The sequence below is a fragment of the Xiphophorus couchianus genome, chromosome 13, assembly GCF_001444195.1.
Source record: "Xiphophorus couchianus chromosome 13, X_couchianus-1.0, whole genome shotgun sequence".
NCBI classification, from domain to species: domain Eukaryota; kingdom Metazoa; phylum Chordata; class Actinopteri; order Cyprinodontiformes; family Poeciliidae; genus Xiphophorus; species Xiphophorus couchianus.
This window is the reverse complement of record NC_040240.1, coordinates 24,245,417-24,262,467: the sequence shown is the minus strand read 5'-3', so window position 1 is coordinate 24,262,467 and position 17,051 is coordinate 24,245,417. Positions and strand designations below refer to the sequence as shown.

Sequence of the window (17,051 nt, the reverse complement as noted above, 5' to 3'; positions counted from 1 at the left end):
TAAAGAATGACTAAAGAAAATAAATAATAAATCATTACTGGTACTTTAAATGCCATTCTTTGTGGAAATCTAGTGCACAAAAATAAAAAATTTTGCATTTACATTAAAAAATTATACCTGGTTCTTTTAAATATTTATCTAGAAGGTTGCCTGGTTTAAACACATTTTAAATGTAGAAAGAGATGCAAACTACAAATAAAAACTCAACAACACAAGGCATTGTGTTAGATCTTTAATATTTAGTTTCTTTTTGTTGTCATTTAGAAATATTGCACATGGTCAACATGCCTGCTTATGAGATAACACTCACATCGCTCATCCTACAAATTCCTTCTCCAAAGTAAGGATAGGTTTATTTTAGAAGCACAATCATACAGTGTACACGCATACATGTGTGTGAGTGCATGCGTGTCTGTGTGGGTGTGTGCAAGAGCGCATGTGATCGCACATGCACGCAGATCGACACTTAACAGCCCTAAAGAACCCCCATAGTGACGTAAGCTGATAGCCTACTATTAACCTGTGTGTGTTTATTCATATATGTACTAAAATGAGTCTCCTGCATATGTGTTTTATATATATATTTATATATGTCTCCTGAATCAGCTGAGTTTATTAACAGTCTAGATGGCTGAGAAAATAGTCATGGTGACTATAAAAATACCGTCTCTTGAGTAGGAATACAGAAAAATATGCTGACGATGATGTTGCTGAGAGGTGAAAGGAGACCTGCCTGCATGTGCAAAAACATACACATCCCCCAAAACACAGACATGGATGCACAAATATGGAAATACCTGTAATATATTTATATATACTTTGTCACACATCCATATGTATACAGAGAAATAAAAGAGATACCCATAATAAGAACTACCCCCGCTCCGCTCCTCACCAAAGAAGCAAAGAGCCAAAAAAGTGCTATTCAAATAATTGTCGTTGACTTTTAGTAAGTTGAGCTCTCTATCTCTTCAACAATGACAATATTTGTGATTCTTTTTTGTTTTTTTGCTGTTTTTTTTTAAACCATAGTTCATTACAACAGCTCGTTCCTCTCAGACTGCACTGCAAAAACACAAAATATTACAACGTATTTGTGGTCTAGTTTCTAGTGCAAATATCTTGAATGTGCTTGGAATAAGAGAAAATTAAAATAAGTAACATTTTAGCAAGATTTAGAAGTTATTTTACGTCAATAATTCATTGATATTGATAAACCTTTGGAGAAGGATTTTATATAAAATCAAGAAAATTATCAGCAACCCAACCCCAAAAAAGGCTTCAGTCAGAGGCTTCTTCAAATTCACTGCAACACAGACCACTACGGGAGATCCTTCCTGCCCACAGCCATCACCATCTACAATAACTCCGAAGACTTCTGAATTAATATTTAATTTTCCTTTGGGATCAATAAAATATTTTTGAATTTGGATTGAAAAAGTGTTAGTTTTAAGTTAAACAAAATGTTTTTCCCATATTATAAGTTAAAATGTTTAGTACATTTTTTAAAATCAATATTAAGGAATTATTGACTTCACTGTAAAAATACAAAATCTTACAAAGTAAGAGTAGTTTCTAGTCCAACTGAAATAAGATAAAGCTAACTTATATGTAACTTTTCAGCAGGATACATCAGCTTGTTTTAAGTGATAAATTTCTCAATATTGACGAAAAAGTACAAGCTTACTTACAAGACATTTTTCCCTAAATAGGTGAAATAATATGCCAACGGGACGATAATGTTTTCATCAATATTGAGAAATTAATGACATAAAACAAGCTCCTTTAACTTGCTGAAAAGTAACTTCCAAGTTATTTGGAAGTTATTTTAAGTGCACTAAGATATTTGCAATAGAAACTAGACAAAAAATATTTTTAGGATTTCTGTGTTTTTTCAGTGGAACCTTCAGAGACACAGAAAGACAGTTACGAAGTCAGTCTTCTGTCAAGTATATTCAATAATGAATGTTTCATAATTGGTTGCTGTGTTAAGTTTCTAAGGTGCACTGCCTTATTTCTGAAATATGGTGTATAAATAAACTTTCATTTTGCAGGAAGAATAGAAAAATAATGTATGCTAAGATGCTTGTACTGGAATCTAGAATGAAAATACTGTCATATTTTGTGTTTTTGCAGTTAAAACAAGCTCCGATATCTTGCTAAAAAGTCATTTATAAGTTACTTTCTCTTATTTCAAGTGTACTAAGATATTTGCACTAGACGCTCCAGGGTTGGGTAACTCCAGGCCTCGAGGGCCTGTCTCCTGCAACTTTTAGATGCATCTCTACTTCAACACACCTGGGTCAAATAATGAGGTCATTAGCAGGACTCTGGAGAACTTGACTGTATTTAGGACAGGGGTCTCAAACTCCAGGCCTCGAGGGCCACAGTCCTACAGTTTTTAGATGTGCCACAGGTACAAAACACTGGAATGAAATGGCTTAATTACCTCTTCCTTGTGTAGATCAGTTCTCCCAGCCTTGCTAATGACCTAATTATTCTATTCAGGTGTGGTGCAGAAGAGGCTCATCTAAAAGTTGCAGGACTGCGGCCCTCGAGGACTGGAGTTTGAGACTCCTGATTTAGGAGGTGATTCAGCTGTTGGTTTCAAGTGTGTTGGACCAGGGAGACGTCTAAGAGTTGCAGGACACCGGCCCTAGAGGACCAGGATTGCCCACCCTGCGCTAGACCAAAAATACTTGGTAAGATTTTGTGTTTTTGCAGTGCTGCTTTCAATTGAATATCTATGGCACAAAGCCTTGCCCCTCCCCGCCCAAAATAAAAACCTATTTCCAAAAAAAATAAATGTCCTATTGCACCATTTGATGGGAAAGGATAAAGTGTCGAGACGAGAGGAAGAGAGGGAAAAGGAGAAAGGGTGGGAGGGCTCCAGGTTTTGCCCTCCAGGGCTGGTCTAGGATCTGCTTTCCCTGAACTGAACCCTAACCAGAACCATCCTGAGCTACATAGCGCTTGACCCGGGACCAGTGCTTAAGGGCACTTTCTAACAAATCTTTGAATGGGGGAGGGAAAGATATGTTGGGAAAACATACGGAACGAGGTTATTTTTACTAAAACAATCTCTTAAAAACAATACTTTCCTGATTGAACTTGTGGCGACCCCCCTCGACAGCAAGAGGCCGCACAAATTGTGCAAACACCTGATTTCGACGATTTTTTTTTGTTTTTCTTTACAAAACCACAAACCAAACCCCGCCCGGCCCTGTTTCTGAGCCTGGGTGGGGAAGGGAGGGTGCAGACGGATTTTATCCCTTTCTTCGTCCAGTTTCCCGCTTTCTTTCTTTCTCTTCTTCTTTTTAAAAAGTTTTTATGCTGGAGAAGAAACACAATAAGAGCCACGAGAGAGACAGAGAGAAAAAACAGGCCACGGTAAAACTGGTTATTTCCACGGCAACGGTAACAAGAAGAAAAGCAACGTCATTTCTGAGAAGTTTGGTTAAGATCCTGCTTTTCCGGAGTTTATGCCTCCAAATCTTTACATAATCTCATACAGACTCAGATATCCGGCTCCGTCCGTCGTAATGGCAACAACTGAAGGTGCAAAGATTGGTCACTATGTCCCGATTCTGCGTCTCCGACTCTCTACAATCACGTGAAACGGTGCGGGCCGATGGCTTACTCCGACCCGGGTTGATTATCTTCGTGTGTGTGTGTGCGCTGTCTGTCCTGCAGCATCGAGGGGCTGTGAGTTATCAGTGGAGGTCGTTGGGGTTGTGTTTGCAGCCCGACCATGGTGCTGAGGAGGTCAAAGGTCAGGTCGATGGCATCTGAGGGGTGGCTGGCTGGCTGGCTGGCAACAACAAACTGCATCTGCACGGTAAGGTAAGTGACATAGTGCCTTTGTGTGTCGTGTCTTTGGTTGCGGCAACAACCAAGCGTAACAGTCTGATTTGGTTTGTGTGTGTGTGTGTGTGTGTGTGTGTGTGTGTGTGTGTGTACCAGAGAGATAGAGAGTGTGTACCGCAGAGTTTGAGTCCCAAACTACTGCAATGTGCTGAGCGCAGACCTGGGCAACATTCAGGATGAAAGGAAATTCAAGAAGCACTTGCTGTGGTTCCCACATGTTAAGATTAGACAATCAAAGCTAGTCTTGAGGAGTCTTATTTTTGCCCAGGTCTAGTGGAAATCAGTGCCACACACCCTTCTCTCTTCATCTTTCAGTGAAATTATTTTCCTGATTCCTGATCTCCTCCGTTTTGTTGTTTGTTTTTTTTACGATCCTTTGTTTTTCGGTTCCTCCAAGTTTTGGCCTTTTTCTCCCTGAAACTCCGCCCCGCCATCGTCCCGCGCTGATTGGCCGTGGGACAGGGCGGGCCCAGCGTCGGACGACTCGAGGGTCCCCGGCGTCGCTGTCTGCATAATCTTCTGACGAACCTCGCGGATCTTCAACTGCAGACACAACTTGGTGGGGAATGTGTCCGGGTAGCGTGCCTGGAAGGAAGCCGTGGCCTGAGCTGCAGAGACGAGACAGAGAAGAGGAGGACAATGTTCGATCAATCAATTAATCAATTACGGTAAGTTTATTTGTATAGGACATTTCAGCAACACAACAGTTCAAAATAAAACTAAACTTCGCTTTAATTGTTTTCATCAGGACAGAGACTGGATCTACCTGAAGGAAAGAAGCCGTGTTCTTGAAAAAGCTGCATGACCAGCGCGCGACGTTGGTCCAGTGTCCTCCGCAGAGACGAGTACGGAACCCTGTCCGGGTCTCCCAGGGGGACGTCGCCTTCTGGACCTGTTGGAACAAAAAGCAACCTCACAAAACGGTTCATACATCATCTCACTGCAAAAAGATAAAATACAATCTTACTAAGTATTACCAAGCTCATTCATAACATATTTAAGAAACAAGGCAGTTCAAAGTGGTTTACAATATAAAAACACAACACAGTCACCAGTTATAAAACAAGTAAAAGACATTTCCAAAAACCATCGTCAATTTAAATACATATAGTAGAAGTCTGACTTTGTAACTGTCTTTATGTGTCTCTGAAGGTTCCACTGCAAAAATAAAAACATTTACCAATAGTTTCTGTCTAGTTTCCATATTGCAAATATGTTAGTACACTTGGAATAACAAAAAATAATGTGGAAGTAACTTTTCAGCAAGATGTAGGAGCTTGTTTTAAGTAAATAAACCCTTAATATTGATGAAAAATGTCTAGTTTTATTGGCAGATTACTTCATATGGGAAAAATGTGTTGTTGTTAGTGAAATAATCTGCTAGTGATACTACTACTTTTTCATTAATATTAAGAAATTACTGACTTAAAACAAACTGCTATATCTTGCTTAAAAGTTACTTAAGTTAGTTTTGTTTTATTTCAAGGGCACGAAGATATTTGCACTAAAAACTAGACCAAAAATACTTGGTAAGATTTTGTGTTTTGCACTGCGGCACCTGGAGGCGACTCTGCGACAGTCGCACCTGGTCTGTCGAACGTAAAGATGTCTCCCTCGCACTTGGCAGCGCTTTTTGGGGTGCTGGGCTCCGAGCTGCAGCTGGAGAGGCGGCGCGTCTTCCTTCTGGGGGAGCTGGGGTCTTCTGCCGCCCCGTCAAGATCTGGAGAGATCCAGCAAATTTATAAATTTAAGAAAGAAAATTTGAAGTCTCAGGAAACTGCAACTAATGGGGATCCAAATAAAAGAGAAGAAGAAAATAAAAGTCTTGCAGGTCCGTCTCACCGGTGGAGTTGCGTCTCTTCTTGCGGTAGCTTCCCAGGATGGCTCTTGGAGAGGTGGCCAGGCTCTGCAGCGTGGGCGACGGAAGAACTTCCTCCGGGTTAAACTCTGGAAGCTCAGCAAAGCGCTCCTCGAACGACGTCTCTGACAAAACCCTGAAGATGAAAACATGGCCGCTTCATCAGCTGACAAAAATATAATTTTACTAAAATCACTAAAAATACTGTGATTTTAGTTGTTTTTACCTACTCAACCATAAACTAAGCATAAACTACTTATTTTGGGCAAATAAAATAATCATATTTTTATTTTTTGTGGGAACGAGATTGTAGATGGAAAATTTCAAGTGGTTTTCATGTTTTCCTTGTTAAATGAAAGGCATTCAGTTGCTTATCATTCTGAACTCGATTCAAGAAAACGGCAATTAAACGCAGATTTGGGTTCATCGAGGTGAAGTCAATGAGTTGATGTGGTCCTAGTTACCATGACAACAAAAGGAAACCATAAAACTTGGACAAGATTACTTTGTGTTGCATCTAATATCTTTGTGAATAGATTTTAATTTAAAAGTCATAATTTGTCCTAATTTATCTAAACTGGACCTCTTTAAACAAAATACTTTTTTTTCTTCACGTTTTTGTACTTTCATTTGCTTTGACTTCTAAAAATGTTCCAACATAAAAAATAAAAATAAAATACTTGGCAGTTTTTTGGTAACAAGTCGATGTTTTCTGATAAACCTGATAAACAAGCCGTTTTAAAAACCTCCCAGTTGTTAAGTCACATTCCACGGGCACTGTGCCGTTACCTAGCAACGCCAGCTGTGCCCAGCCCCGTTACCTAGCAACCCAAGCTGAGCTCCAACACATTTGATCAGCTGGTTTTACTGCTCTATGTGCTGTACGATGGCTGCTGAAAAAGACAAGTCTTTTGTTACGCAGGAGGCTCTACTAATGCTTTTCAAAGATGTACGGTTGTATAACTGTGCATCTGTTTGCAGCCATCACATGGAAGTGGAAATGTTGAGTTGGAGGAGGGGTTAGAACCAGCTTATTTCAATATAAAGTGACAAGAAGCCCTAAGGCACCTTAAAAAGTCGTGATTTGTCCTGATTTATTTAAGATATTCTTGAATTGTGGTTGGGTGGTCACAAAAATCACCTGAGGGGCCACAAATGGCCCCAGCCCCCACTTTGAACACCCCTATTCCAACTCAATGATCTGGTTAAAATATAATGGGAATCTCCTCAGAGTGTTTTCTCAATCATTCAGGGCTACTTCTGCTATTCTTCCTCTCTCTCTCTGCGGCTTCCGCTCGTCTTCCCAGCAGCCTAAATAAAGCACATCCAGGGTGCAGCACTCTGCCCACACACACACACGCAGTAAACAGAGCTCCCACTACAGCCTTATCAAGCTGGACGTTGGCTCTAAAAGGATGCAGCACTGCTCCAAAACGAGTGCTAACAGATGGGAGTCCTGCCTCATCCTCAGAATGTGTTTTTATGAGCAGATTTTAAAAAGAACCAGGCAGATTTTCAGTTCTTTATCATCCAAAATCAGCAGGAAATATGTCTGGAATCCTGTTTTTATGCGTTTACTTTCTGGTTTTAGAGCTTGTTTAAAAAGATACTCACTTGTCATGAGCGTCTGGGGTCTTTTTGAGTGGAGGGGGGCGAAACTTAATTCTCTTGGAGGAGGAAGAGGAGGAAGAAGAGGAGGAGGGGGTTTCTTTTTCTGCTGGTGGAGGTGGAGGGGGGTCCAGACCTGAGGACGGGGGTGGAGGTGGCGGTGGGGAACGAGGTCCAGCCTGGTCAGGAACACATGGTTCAGTAAGTCAGATATCTGGATTTCCTGATAAAACTCTTAAAATTAAATCAACATAATGTTGGAAGAGACACGATTTTATGTTAAAAATCAAAACTTTAATTTCAGTAACTTAATTAAGAGAGAGGGTCATCATGTTAGAAAATAATTATGTTTGAAATTCCTTAACAATCCCTAAATATAAAACATTTTTTATATGATCACTCCTATAAATAATAAGGCAACAACACATTACTAGTAGTAGTAGTACTACTACTAATGATAATAATAATAATACTGTAATATTTAGTATTTTATTAATATGAAATATATTCTTAAAATAATATTAATAATGTTAACAATAATAATAACATAATTAATAGATAACAGTGATGCTGTTAAATTGCTATATTGATTATTGATTTATTTAATAAATAAATAATAGTTGTTATTAACATTATTGATGAAACTTACATTTATTACATATATTAGCCGTAATTTAATTACTATTGCTAAATTTTGTAATAATAATTAGCAATAACAATAATAATATCTACTAATTGTAGATTAGTTTTACCTACATTAATTCATTTTAATGCTACACTAATTTATACCTATATTAATTGATATAGGTATTAATTACCTATACTGACAGATAACAGATATAAAACATGTTAATGATGTCACGTGTTTGCAGGAAGTACTGATGCCATATTTGGATTTGAAGCGTTTTCAATACATTTTCTCATGAATCTATTTTACATCTTTGCTCCACCTGTTTATTTTTTTCCCTGAAACTGAGTTGCATTTTATTCATTTACTTTTTAATTCCTATGAAAAGTTGCAACATTATTTATATCTTTTAACTTAAAGAAATAAATTCACTTTAACTGCGGAGGAAACTTAATTTCATTTAACTGAAATAACTATCATGAATGCTGAGCTAGCATACAGTAAATAAAATATTCAGGTTTGAAAACATAAAGACGTTCATAATGTTTGTTATGACAGAATTTGCTGAATCTGTTTTTACCTCTTTGCTGTTATTTGTCGCGTTGCGGTCGTCTCTGTCCGTTTCTTTGGCTTCCTTCCTGCTCTCCTTCATCACTCCATCTCGCTCTTCATCTGCCTCACTTTGTCGCTCCCTCTCAATTTCATCACACATATTTTCTTCCTTAATGCTCAGGCTGATGTCTTCTTCTTTTTTCACTGGAAAAACAAAACAAATCAAATGAATCGCTGACACAGAAACAAAGAACCAACTTTTATTCTGTTTTGGTTTGTAAATGCTGAAATTTCCCAACAACCTTGCAGCCTTTGAGCCAAAATCTGCTTTCCACATCAGAGTTTCTGTTTCATATCTGCATTGTATCATATTTCTTAAAGCAAACAAGTTTTCAGCAGAAAGGACACATCGTGCTCATATCCAGGAGACCCAAAGACACAAAATATTGCTCCTAGAGGTTGTTTTTTTCAGAAAAAACTGGAATTAGAATCCCAATATTCAACTAATTAATTATTAAAAGAGTCCATCCATGACTTTTATATGTTCCAAACAACAACCTGAATGCTGATTTGAAAGCAAAACTTTGTTTTTCACACAGACCTTCTCATATTTTACTGTTTTTCAGGAATATAGTGTCAGTCTAATTCTATAACTGAGTGACGCCATGATATTACGTTATTATTAATTTTACAGAATATTTTGATTTCCTTTTTGCACTTTGGGAACCATTTGAAACAATGTTTGTTGTTTATTTTTACATTTTTTGTATTTTAAGGTCTAAAATGACAATAATTCATATCAGTAACAAAAAATAACAAAATCAGATGAAAGAAATTTTTTCTAAATCAGTTTGTCTCAATATAAAACTTTAACAAAATCTGCAGGTGTGTGTGTGTGTCTGGTGAATTTTTGGATAGAAAAACATGTTTGTTTCTCATTCAGTGGGTAGAAAATGAAGAAGAGTAAAAATACTTCATAATAAAATTACTAAAGTAAAAGTAAAAAAGAACATTGTAGTAAAAATACTCCTAAAAGTAATTTTTTTCAAAAAAAGGTACTTAAGTACATGTAACTAGTTATTAAAAAACTCTGCAGAAGTGAAAACAGTGTATTGGTGCATCCCAAGTAAAACCCAAATCCTGATAGATAAATCCTGGCACTGTTCTGTTTTTGATTGTAAAGTTTGCAGATCATAAACTGGACTTGTGGACGTTTACCTGTTGCACCTCCGTTTTCACAGCTGCCCATCGAGCAGCTTGGGTTGCAGCCCGATGAGCCTTCGGTCTCAGAGTCCAGCTGGCTCTCCTGTTTCACCTCCACCTTCATTCCGGTCCCCAGCTGAAAGGTCGCCGCCACCGCTGAACCTTGCACCGCTTTGGTCGACGGAGAAGCCGGGTCCATCGCGTCCTGGGCTGGAGAAGCCACGGCAGGCGGCACAGCAGCTGCCAACGGGACCACACCGGTCGCCAGGGCAACGGTTTGTGCAGGGTAGATGGCAGTTAGTACCTGAAAGGCCATATAAAGCAGGTTTAAGGTTGCTGAAATACATACTGGAGGTCATGGTTGGGTTTATGAGTGGATAGCACACATAAATTGCCTCTGTGATGCTGCCTGTGTCAGGAGTCACAGAGGCTCTTCGTACCTTTAGCTAATGTCTACATAGAACTGAGCAGTGCTTTGCTTTACAAGCAAATAAAAAACAGCAGATCTACAGTTTTTAAATGAGTTTCCAGTTGTGGACTCCGCTAACTACAAAGCAGTTTCCCCTGACTCTAAAGTACCAATTTTAGACACTAAAGTGCTACACCAAAACGGTATTTAACAGAAACTAATGCTAAAGCACTATAGCAACCTGGTAGTTAAAAAAAGCTAATGCTAAAAGCACCAACTTCAATTCAAATTATATCTGACCTTGAATGATAACAATCCTCAAGTATCAACTTAATTTTGACATTCTGAATTATATGTTCTATAATGTCCTTAGATATTGTATTTATGCTTATCTCTTCTCTGCTGTCTGGGTTTTATTTTGTGCCTGTATGTTTTTTATTCTAAATAATATAACTGAGATAAAAGGGTGATAGAACTGGAGGAGGAGAAATAGAATTGCTGCGTGAACGTCTTCAGCCACTTCAAAATAAGAGTGTGAATATAAACAACCTTATATATTAGCGCTTTGGAATTTATTCGAGCTTGGTGCGCTAAATGTTAGTAAGTTAGGAAAAGTTAGGTTGTCTGTACCTGACGGCCCGCGGCGGTCTGACCCGGCGGCATCTGCGACTGAGCGCCGAGGGCCGGAGTCTGAGCCAGCAGAGGCTGAACCAGGGTCTGTCCGGCCGGGGCGATGGCGGTGAACCCCAGAGTAGCCAGGTGTGACGAGAGATACGCCGGGCCGGGAGGCCGGGCGCCCTGCTGGGGCGTCGCCGTGGTAACGCCTGGGCTGGACTGGACGTAGGTGATTCTGAGGGAGACAAACCGCGTTAGGATCTACCGTTTGAATTCAATATGAACATTGTTTAATTCTTCTATTACTCTCAGGGATTCTAAAGGTTTTTATAGCAGTTTTTAATTGGCTGCTTTCCCCACTGGTGTTCAGTAAACTAACTAAAACATAAAAACAACTTCTACCACAAAGTCAAATTCAAGTGCCTTTCAAGCATTTCAAAGATACATTTGTAAGATTTTCCAGAACCATAACAAGTTAGGATAAGTATATGAGTTCAAAATATGTTTATTACAATAAATGCTAAAAATTATTCTTGAATATTAAGACTCTGTGTAGATTCTGGGTACTTAGGAAAAGCTAACCCTATAATGCTGAACCAGAAGCTAATGCTAAAGCGCCACACTAACACGGTGTTGGAAAGTAATGAAACGGCGCTATACCAGCACCTTATATAACAGAAGCTAATGCTACAACGCTACACCAACCTGGTACTTAACAGAAGCTAATGCTAAAGTGCTACCCCAACACAGTCTTAGCAGCAGCTTATTGGCATTTTTTAATTCAACTGAATCTTGTATTAAAATTAAATTAGGAGAAATTAAGACTAAATACTCATAATACATAACTGGATCTGATTTGACCATATAATGGGCTGTACTGGAATATGTAGGTTAGATTTGAACTGATCCTAAACCAAACTGTTTTTAATGTGTTGAATGTGAATTAGCCTGGATCGAGACCAGTTTAATTGTTCTAAGATATAGGATTTTAAGTAAATCTGTATATTTTATCACTATATAGTAACTTCAGTTAGCATAGCTGTAAAAAACAAAATCACTATATGCAGGTGTTTATGTTTAAGCTACATTTTAATGTTTCAGCTTTGACATGTTGCTTTAGCGACCTGGTGGGCGGGGAGGTCAGGAGGACAGGCTGAGGCGGGGTGGCTCCGGGAGCCATCACTGTCGCCATGGATACGGGGAAGGGGCTCCCAGGGCTTGGATGGACGTTGGTCTGCACCACGGGCATGGAGGTGAGCTGGATGATCTGAAAGGAGAAACAAAGAAACAAAAACGTGAAGAAAATATAGTAAATAAAACAAATATTAATGAAATATAGTAAATAAAACAAATATTAATGAAATATAGTAAATAAAACAAATATTAATGTCACATTGGCATAAATGTTGCATCTCAAAGAAAGTGTATGGCAGGAAGTTTTAACATAAATTTGGATGCAACACATTTTGGTTTAATTAAAATATCTCTAATTACATTCTGACTTGTATAAGTCAGATTTACCATTCAGTTATACGGAGGCTTTAATTCATGAGAATAAATTACTGATTTTGTGAAATGTATCTTTCAGATATCAACAAATAAATTAGGATTAGTCATTAAGTAAATTTGAGATATGTCACTTTTTGTTCTAAGTAATCATAATTCCAATTAAACAATTTAAATATACATTTAGATAGGAGGTATTTGACTAATGCAAATTAAATTGCAGATACATTGAAACCAAATAATCTGAAATAATCTTGGCAGATTATTTGGCAGGCCGTTTTAACATAGAATTGGTTTTATAATTACATTCTAGATATCTGAAAATGAGTGTTAACTATCCTGAATGGTAATTTCACAATTCACAGCAGCCAAAATGTAAATGTTTCTAGTCAAAACAAATTTTCAGATAGTCAGACAAAGCTGATTATATGATAAAATGGCCTGCCATAAAAGGTAACCCACAGCATTTCTGCAATATTAAAGGAACAGCAGGATTAAAACAAGCTGTTGGCAAAAGTGAAGGAGCTGCAGGAAGCAAGCTAAATATGAAAGCATCTATTTATTTTATTTAAAATTTTTTAATACATTTTCCCACAAACAGATTTGCCTGTTTTTCAGTTGAATCGTGCGGCCATTTTGTTTGTTTCTGGTCTCATAAAGACGATGAAATCTCGCTCACCTTGTTTCCCGTCGCGGGGCCATTCTGCACAGGAAGAGGCGGAGCCACCAGGGAGATGGAGGGCTGAGGAGGCGTGGACCCCGTCCTCACTGTTGCCATGGGAACCAACATCTTGCTTGGCAACACCGATGCCTGAGTTTGGACTGAGGAAAGGGAAACGGAGAAGAGATGAGTTACCTCACTCTTTGGTGTCCAAGGGGCGTAAATCAGTGAGGATGATGATGATGATGAAGATAGATACACACCCCCTGCAGCGAGCTGAGTGCCGCCTCCTCCAATCAGGACGTTGGTCTTCTTCTCCTGCGAGAGTGAGCTGAGGGCGGCGCTGCCATCCACCGGTTTGCTGGCGATAGCAATGGGAGCGCTGGCAGCCAGGCGAACCGCCGGGGGGGCCGCCCGGATCCCGCCCAGAACCTGGGCCTGATGGAGCGGACCGACCGAGACGCCCAACCCGCCTCCGGACACTTCCTTCTTCCTGGTACCGCCCTCTTCCTGCTCCGCTGCCTCCGCACGCCGCTTCCTGTTCCTGTCCTCGCCGTCGCCAGGACCTCCGGCCTCACCCTTAGCGGAGGAGTCGGACATGGAGGGGGAGGAGCGATTCTCCGGCTGGACGTCCTGCTGGAGGAAAAACAGAAGAAGAGAGGAAGTTTTTCATCTTATAGTCCAGTACATTTGGTTCATATAGATACTAAAGCTGCAACATTTGTTACATTTTCAGTTGCTGCTGTTCCCCTACTCGCCTGTGGGGGCGCTGCGCCAAGAATCAAAAACTATGAAGAAGACACTGAGCGCAACTTCCTTCTTTGCAAAATATAAACAAAAATGTAGTGGCATCAGGTTTTGGTTGATTGTCGTTGGTAAAAAATTGCCATAAGCCATTTCTGCTGCTAGCGCTAAATTAGCACGTTTGTTTTGGTTGAATTTACCCAGAATGCCCTGGGTAAGTAGGAATAATAGAAAAAGTGTAAGGGGAAATAATAGAAAGAAATACAAGAGATAAAGAGTAGAAAAAGGGAATATCATAAAATCTGTACGCTGTATGAACAGATTTACAGTAATGATAGTTTCTGATGAGCTGCATGTGCTTCCTGTCCAGTTTTAGGGTTTAGGATCCATCTACAAAAATACAAAAATCTGGCTTTGATATACAACAACATTATTAACCAAATCCCTGACAACGTTTCCACATTTTGTAATGCCATTTTATCTGTTAAATTAGAAACATTAATATTTGTACATTTTTGGAGCTTTTTTATGCTTGCCTTGCTTTGCTGATGGATCCTCCAGCACAGTGTAGGATTTTTTAAATTAAAGTTATAATGTGTCTATCAATTTGTTCTTGGGTGTTAGTAATTTCAACTGTTTATACATTTATATCTAATGTTGCATGAAACCATAGATAAATTCTTTGTTTTTGCTCACAATGAAGCTGATTCTGGTTCATACATTTGCAACATTCCTGCTTTTACTTTTCCACATGCTTCCTTCTGTTAGAGTTTCACTTTTGCTGCAGGTTTAAATTTGATTTAAGGCCCTATATTTACATTTTATGTCTGTATAGACCTAAATATGCAGCATGAGGATGAGTAGTCCTCCACCAACCTGTCCGTCCGGTTCGTCCTCGTCGCTGTCTGTCACTCTCTCCTTGCACTTGAGGTCAATGGAGCCTTCAGGGCACGAATCCTCTGAGGGCCGAAATGTGAGACGCTATTAACGTTACGGCAAAGCAGACTCTCAACACAAACTTGTACATGAGTAAACATAAATATATAATCTTTACCAACACACACGCAAATAAATCTGAATCAAAATGCAGAAAGAAAGTGAATTGTTGGCGGAATAGCATAAAAATAAAATCTCTATTTTTTTGTACCAGATCCGATTTTTAATGCATTATTTTTCTACCTTTATTTTCTAAAAATGACTAAATGTTTTCAAAAAGTGGCTTTTATTTCAATTGTCCCTCCTGTTAGTTGTATGAAGGGAGTGTTAGGGCTTGACTATGAGTATTTTTATTTAAATACAAAAATAAAGTCATAATATCAGAAGAATAAAGACACAATTTTACCAGAACGTCTTAAAATGAGGAGATGAACTTCTCATAAAATAACTACTTCATTCTTCTAATATTACACTATTATTGTGGTAATATTAAATTTTTATTCTCGTATTATTTTGATTTTATTCTCATGCAACTGTATTCTTATAACTTTATGACTTTATTTTTGTAAAAGAAATAAAATCTTAGCCTGATTTTCATGTTTTGTCATAGAGTTGATCTGAATTCAAAGTCCAAATAAAAAGCTGCTAAAAGAACAAGATGGCCGCCCTGGCTGTGCTGACATCACTCTGAAATTGAAGGACTACAACTTTTCTTTCTGAAAATAGTTTGGAAATGGCCATATCATCCTTCCCAGATTGATAAGCAGGAACAGTTGCTGATTTTTTCAATCATGGTTTTGGTAAGACTCTTCAATTTTAAATATTTTACTTCACCAGTTTAACGTTTGAGTGCCGTTTTTGTCAAAGTAACTGTAAAATGTAAGTAGGTTTTTTTTTAAAATGCATTTCTAATAATGGCTTCTTGATATTCATTTTGTTGTTGGAGAATAAAACATGAAAACAGAGCTGGTTTTGCAGTGACTTCCTGCCTCCAAACTGCTAGTATCACCATGACCAAACTGTAATCTCTGGTCTTATTTTAGCTGCAGGAGTTAATCGTCGGCACTCACGAGATGACAGGTCTGCTGGGGCTTTTTTTTTTTTTTCTTTCTGTCAGCGCTGACACAATCGTTCTGACTCAGAAGGCCGAGTTTCCTGACCATCATGAGAAGTGAAATTATCACTTTGCGGTGATGAAGAAGCCTCTCTGCTCACTCAGCTCAGATAACTCACCCATCACGTCGTCGTCTCCTTCCTCCTCGCAGATGACCATGCGCTCCTCATCGCTGGTCACATCCTCGTTGGCGCAGCTGTGGTACTGAGGCGGCGGTCGGCTTCGAAACAAGCCGGTTCCGTCCTCCTGGCAGAACAGGAAGAACAGAAAAATTACAAAAATACAGAATTATTTTTTTGAATATTCAGCCAAATTTTGCAAACACAATACTAGATGACATGGAGATTTTTTTAAATTCAATTACAAGAATGTATTTTTACCCCATTTATAATGTTATCAAAATAAAGACGCGGTACTAACGGATGAAAGTTATAAAATTAGGAGAAAACAGTTGTTTTTATGAGAAAAAGAACATTTGATAGTTATGAAGGTCTCAGGAATCCGGTGTAGTTCATTTTCCAGACTCAGTTGTTTTCACAATCGTTTCAAAATCCTGCTGCTGAAATTTGATGAAGGTAATGATGAAATATTTCCTTATTTGTAAAATAGATACCAAAGTATAACACCACAAGATCATTTATTTTCACATTATTACAAGTTTATTATATTATTACAACTTTATTGTAATAATAATAGTATGACTTTATTCTTTATTTTCATGTTACAACTTTATTTTGTATTATGACAACTTTCTTCTCATAATATTAAGACTTTATGTTGACCTATTTCTTGCATTACGACAACTATTTTCATGTTATGACGACTTTCTTCACGTATGACTTTATTTTTATATTATGACTTTTCTCACATTTGTTCTCACATTATGATGGATTTATTTTCTTGTTTTGACAACTTTAGACACATTATTTCAACTTTTTTCACATACAACTTTAATTTTTGTAATGTTATGACTTCATTCTCACGATTTCAAAGAACGAATTACTCTCTCAAATGAGGTCTGGTGAAACTAAGAGTTTAATATTTGGCCATAATGAACATTATTATTATTTACTGCGAGGTGTCCTGTATCAGTCTGGACTGAACTGCCATGCAGCAAGGAAGAAGCCATTACTCTGAATGCATCATAAACAGTCAAATATTTGAGCTTTTCTCTCTGTAGCTTTGGGTAGGGTTTGACTCCTTTTCAATGGTTTATGTTTTGTTTAAAATGTTTTGTACACCATAATGGTGCAGTTCTGGATTTACAACCACTGAATACAAAAAATTCAGATTACAATTTTCAAAGACCTTTTTTTTGGAGACATTTCCTGTGTCCGGTTGTTTTTGACC

General features: G+C 38.4%; 1 protein-coding gene and 1 long non-coding RNA gene across 5 annotated transcripts in view; one reads left to right on the top strand and one right to left on the bottom strand.

Annotated features, from left to right (window-relative positions):
- Positions 1 to 3,050: 3,050 nt before the first annotated feature.
- cica (capicua transcriptional repressor a) overlaps positions 3,051 to 17,051 on the bottom strand; it is a 41,439-nt gene continuing 27,438 nt past the window's right edge. For 2 of the 4 annotated variants that reach the window (XM_028035755.1, XM_028035756.1), the window contains exons 10-22: positions 15,821 to 15,947; positions 14,528 to 14,610; positions 13,171 to 13,543; positions 12,926 to 13,068; positions 11,865 to 12,007; positions 10,756 to 10,975; positions 9,732 to 10,020; positions 8,542 to 8,717; positions 7,340 to 7,512; positions 5,710 to 5,861; positions 5,426 to 5,587; positions 4,634 to 4,759; positions 3,051 to 4,475 (exon numbers count right to left, since the gene is read on the bottom strand). In XM_028035755.1, coding sequence (XP_027891556.1) covers positions 4,234 to 4,475; positions 4,634 to 4,759; positions 5,426 to 5,587; positions 5,710 to 5,861; positions 7,340 to 7,512; positions 8,542 to 8,717; positions 9,732 to 10,020; positions 10,756 to 10,975; positions 11,865 to 12,007; positions 12,926 to 13,068; positions 13,171 to 13,543; positions 14,528 to 14,610; positions 15,821 to 15,947 — 2,409 coding nt within the window. In that variant the 3' untranslated portion in view covers positions 3,051 to 4,233. The remainder of the gene's footprint in view (positions 4,476 to 4,633; positions 4,760 to 5,425; positions 5,588 to 5,709; positions 5,862 to 7,339; positions 7,513 to 8,541; positions 8,718 to 9,731; positions 10,021 to 10,755; positions 10,976 to 11,864; positions 12,008 to 12,925; positions 13,069 to 13,170; positions 13,544 to 14,527; positions 14,611 to 15,820; positions 15,948 to 17,051) is intronic. The other 2 variants (XM_028035758.1, XM_028035757.1) reach the window with 2 other exon arrangements.
- On the top strand, positions 4,398 to 4,679 carry LOC114155721 (uncharacterized). The gene is made up of 2 exons (XR_003597809.1): positions 4,398 to 4,508; positions 4,616 to 4,679. It is a non-coding gene; the product is annotated as an uncharacterized LOC114155721 (long non-coding RNA).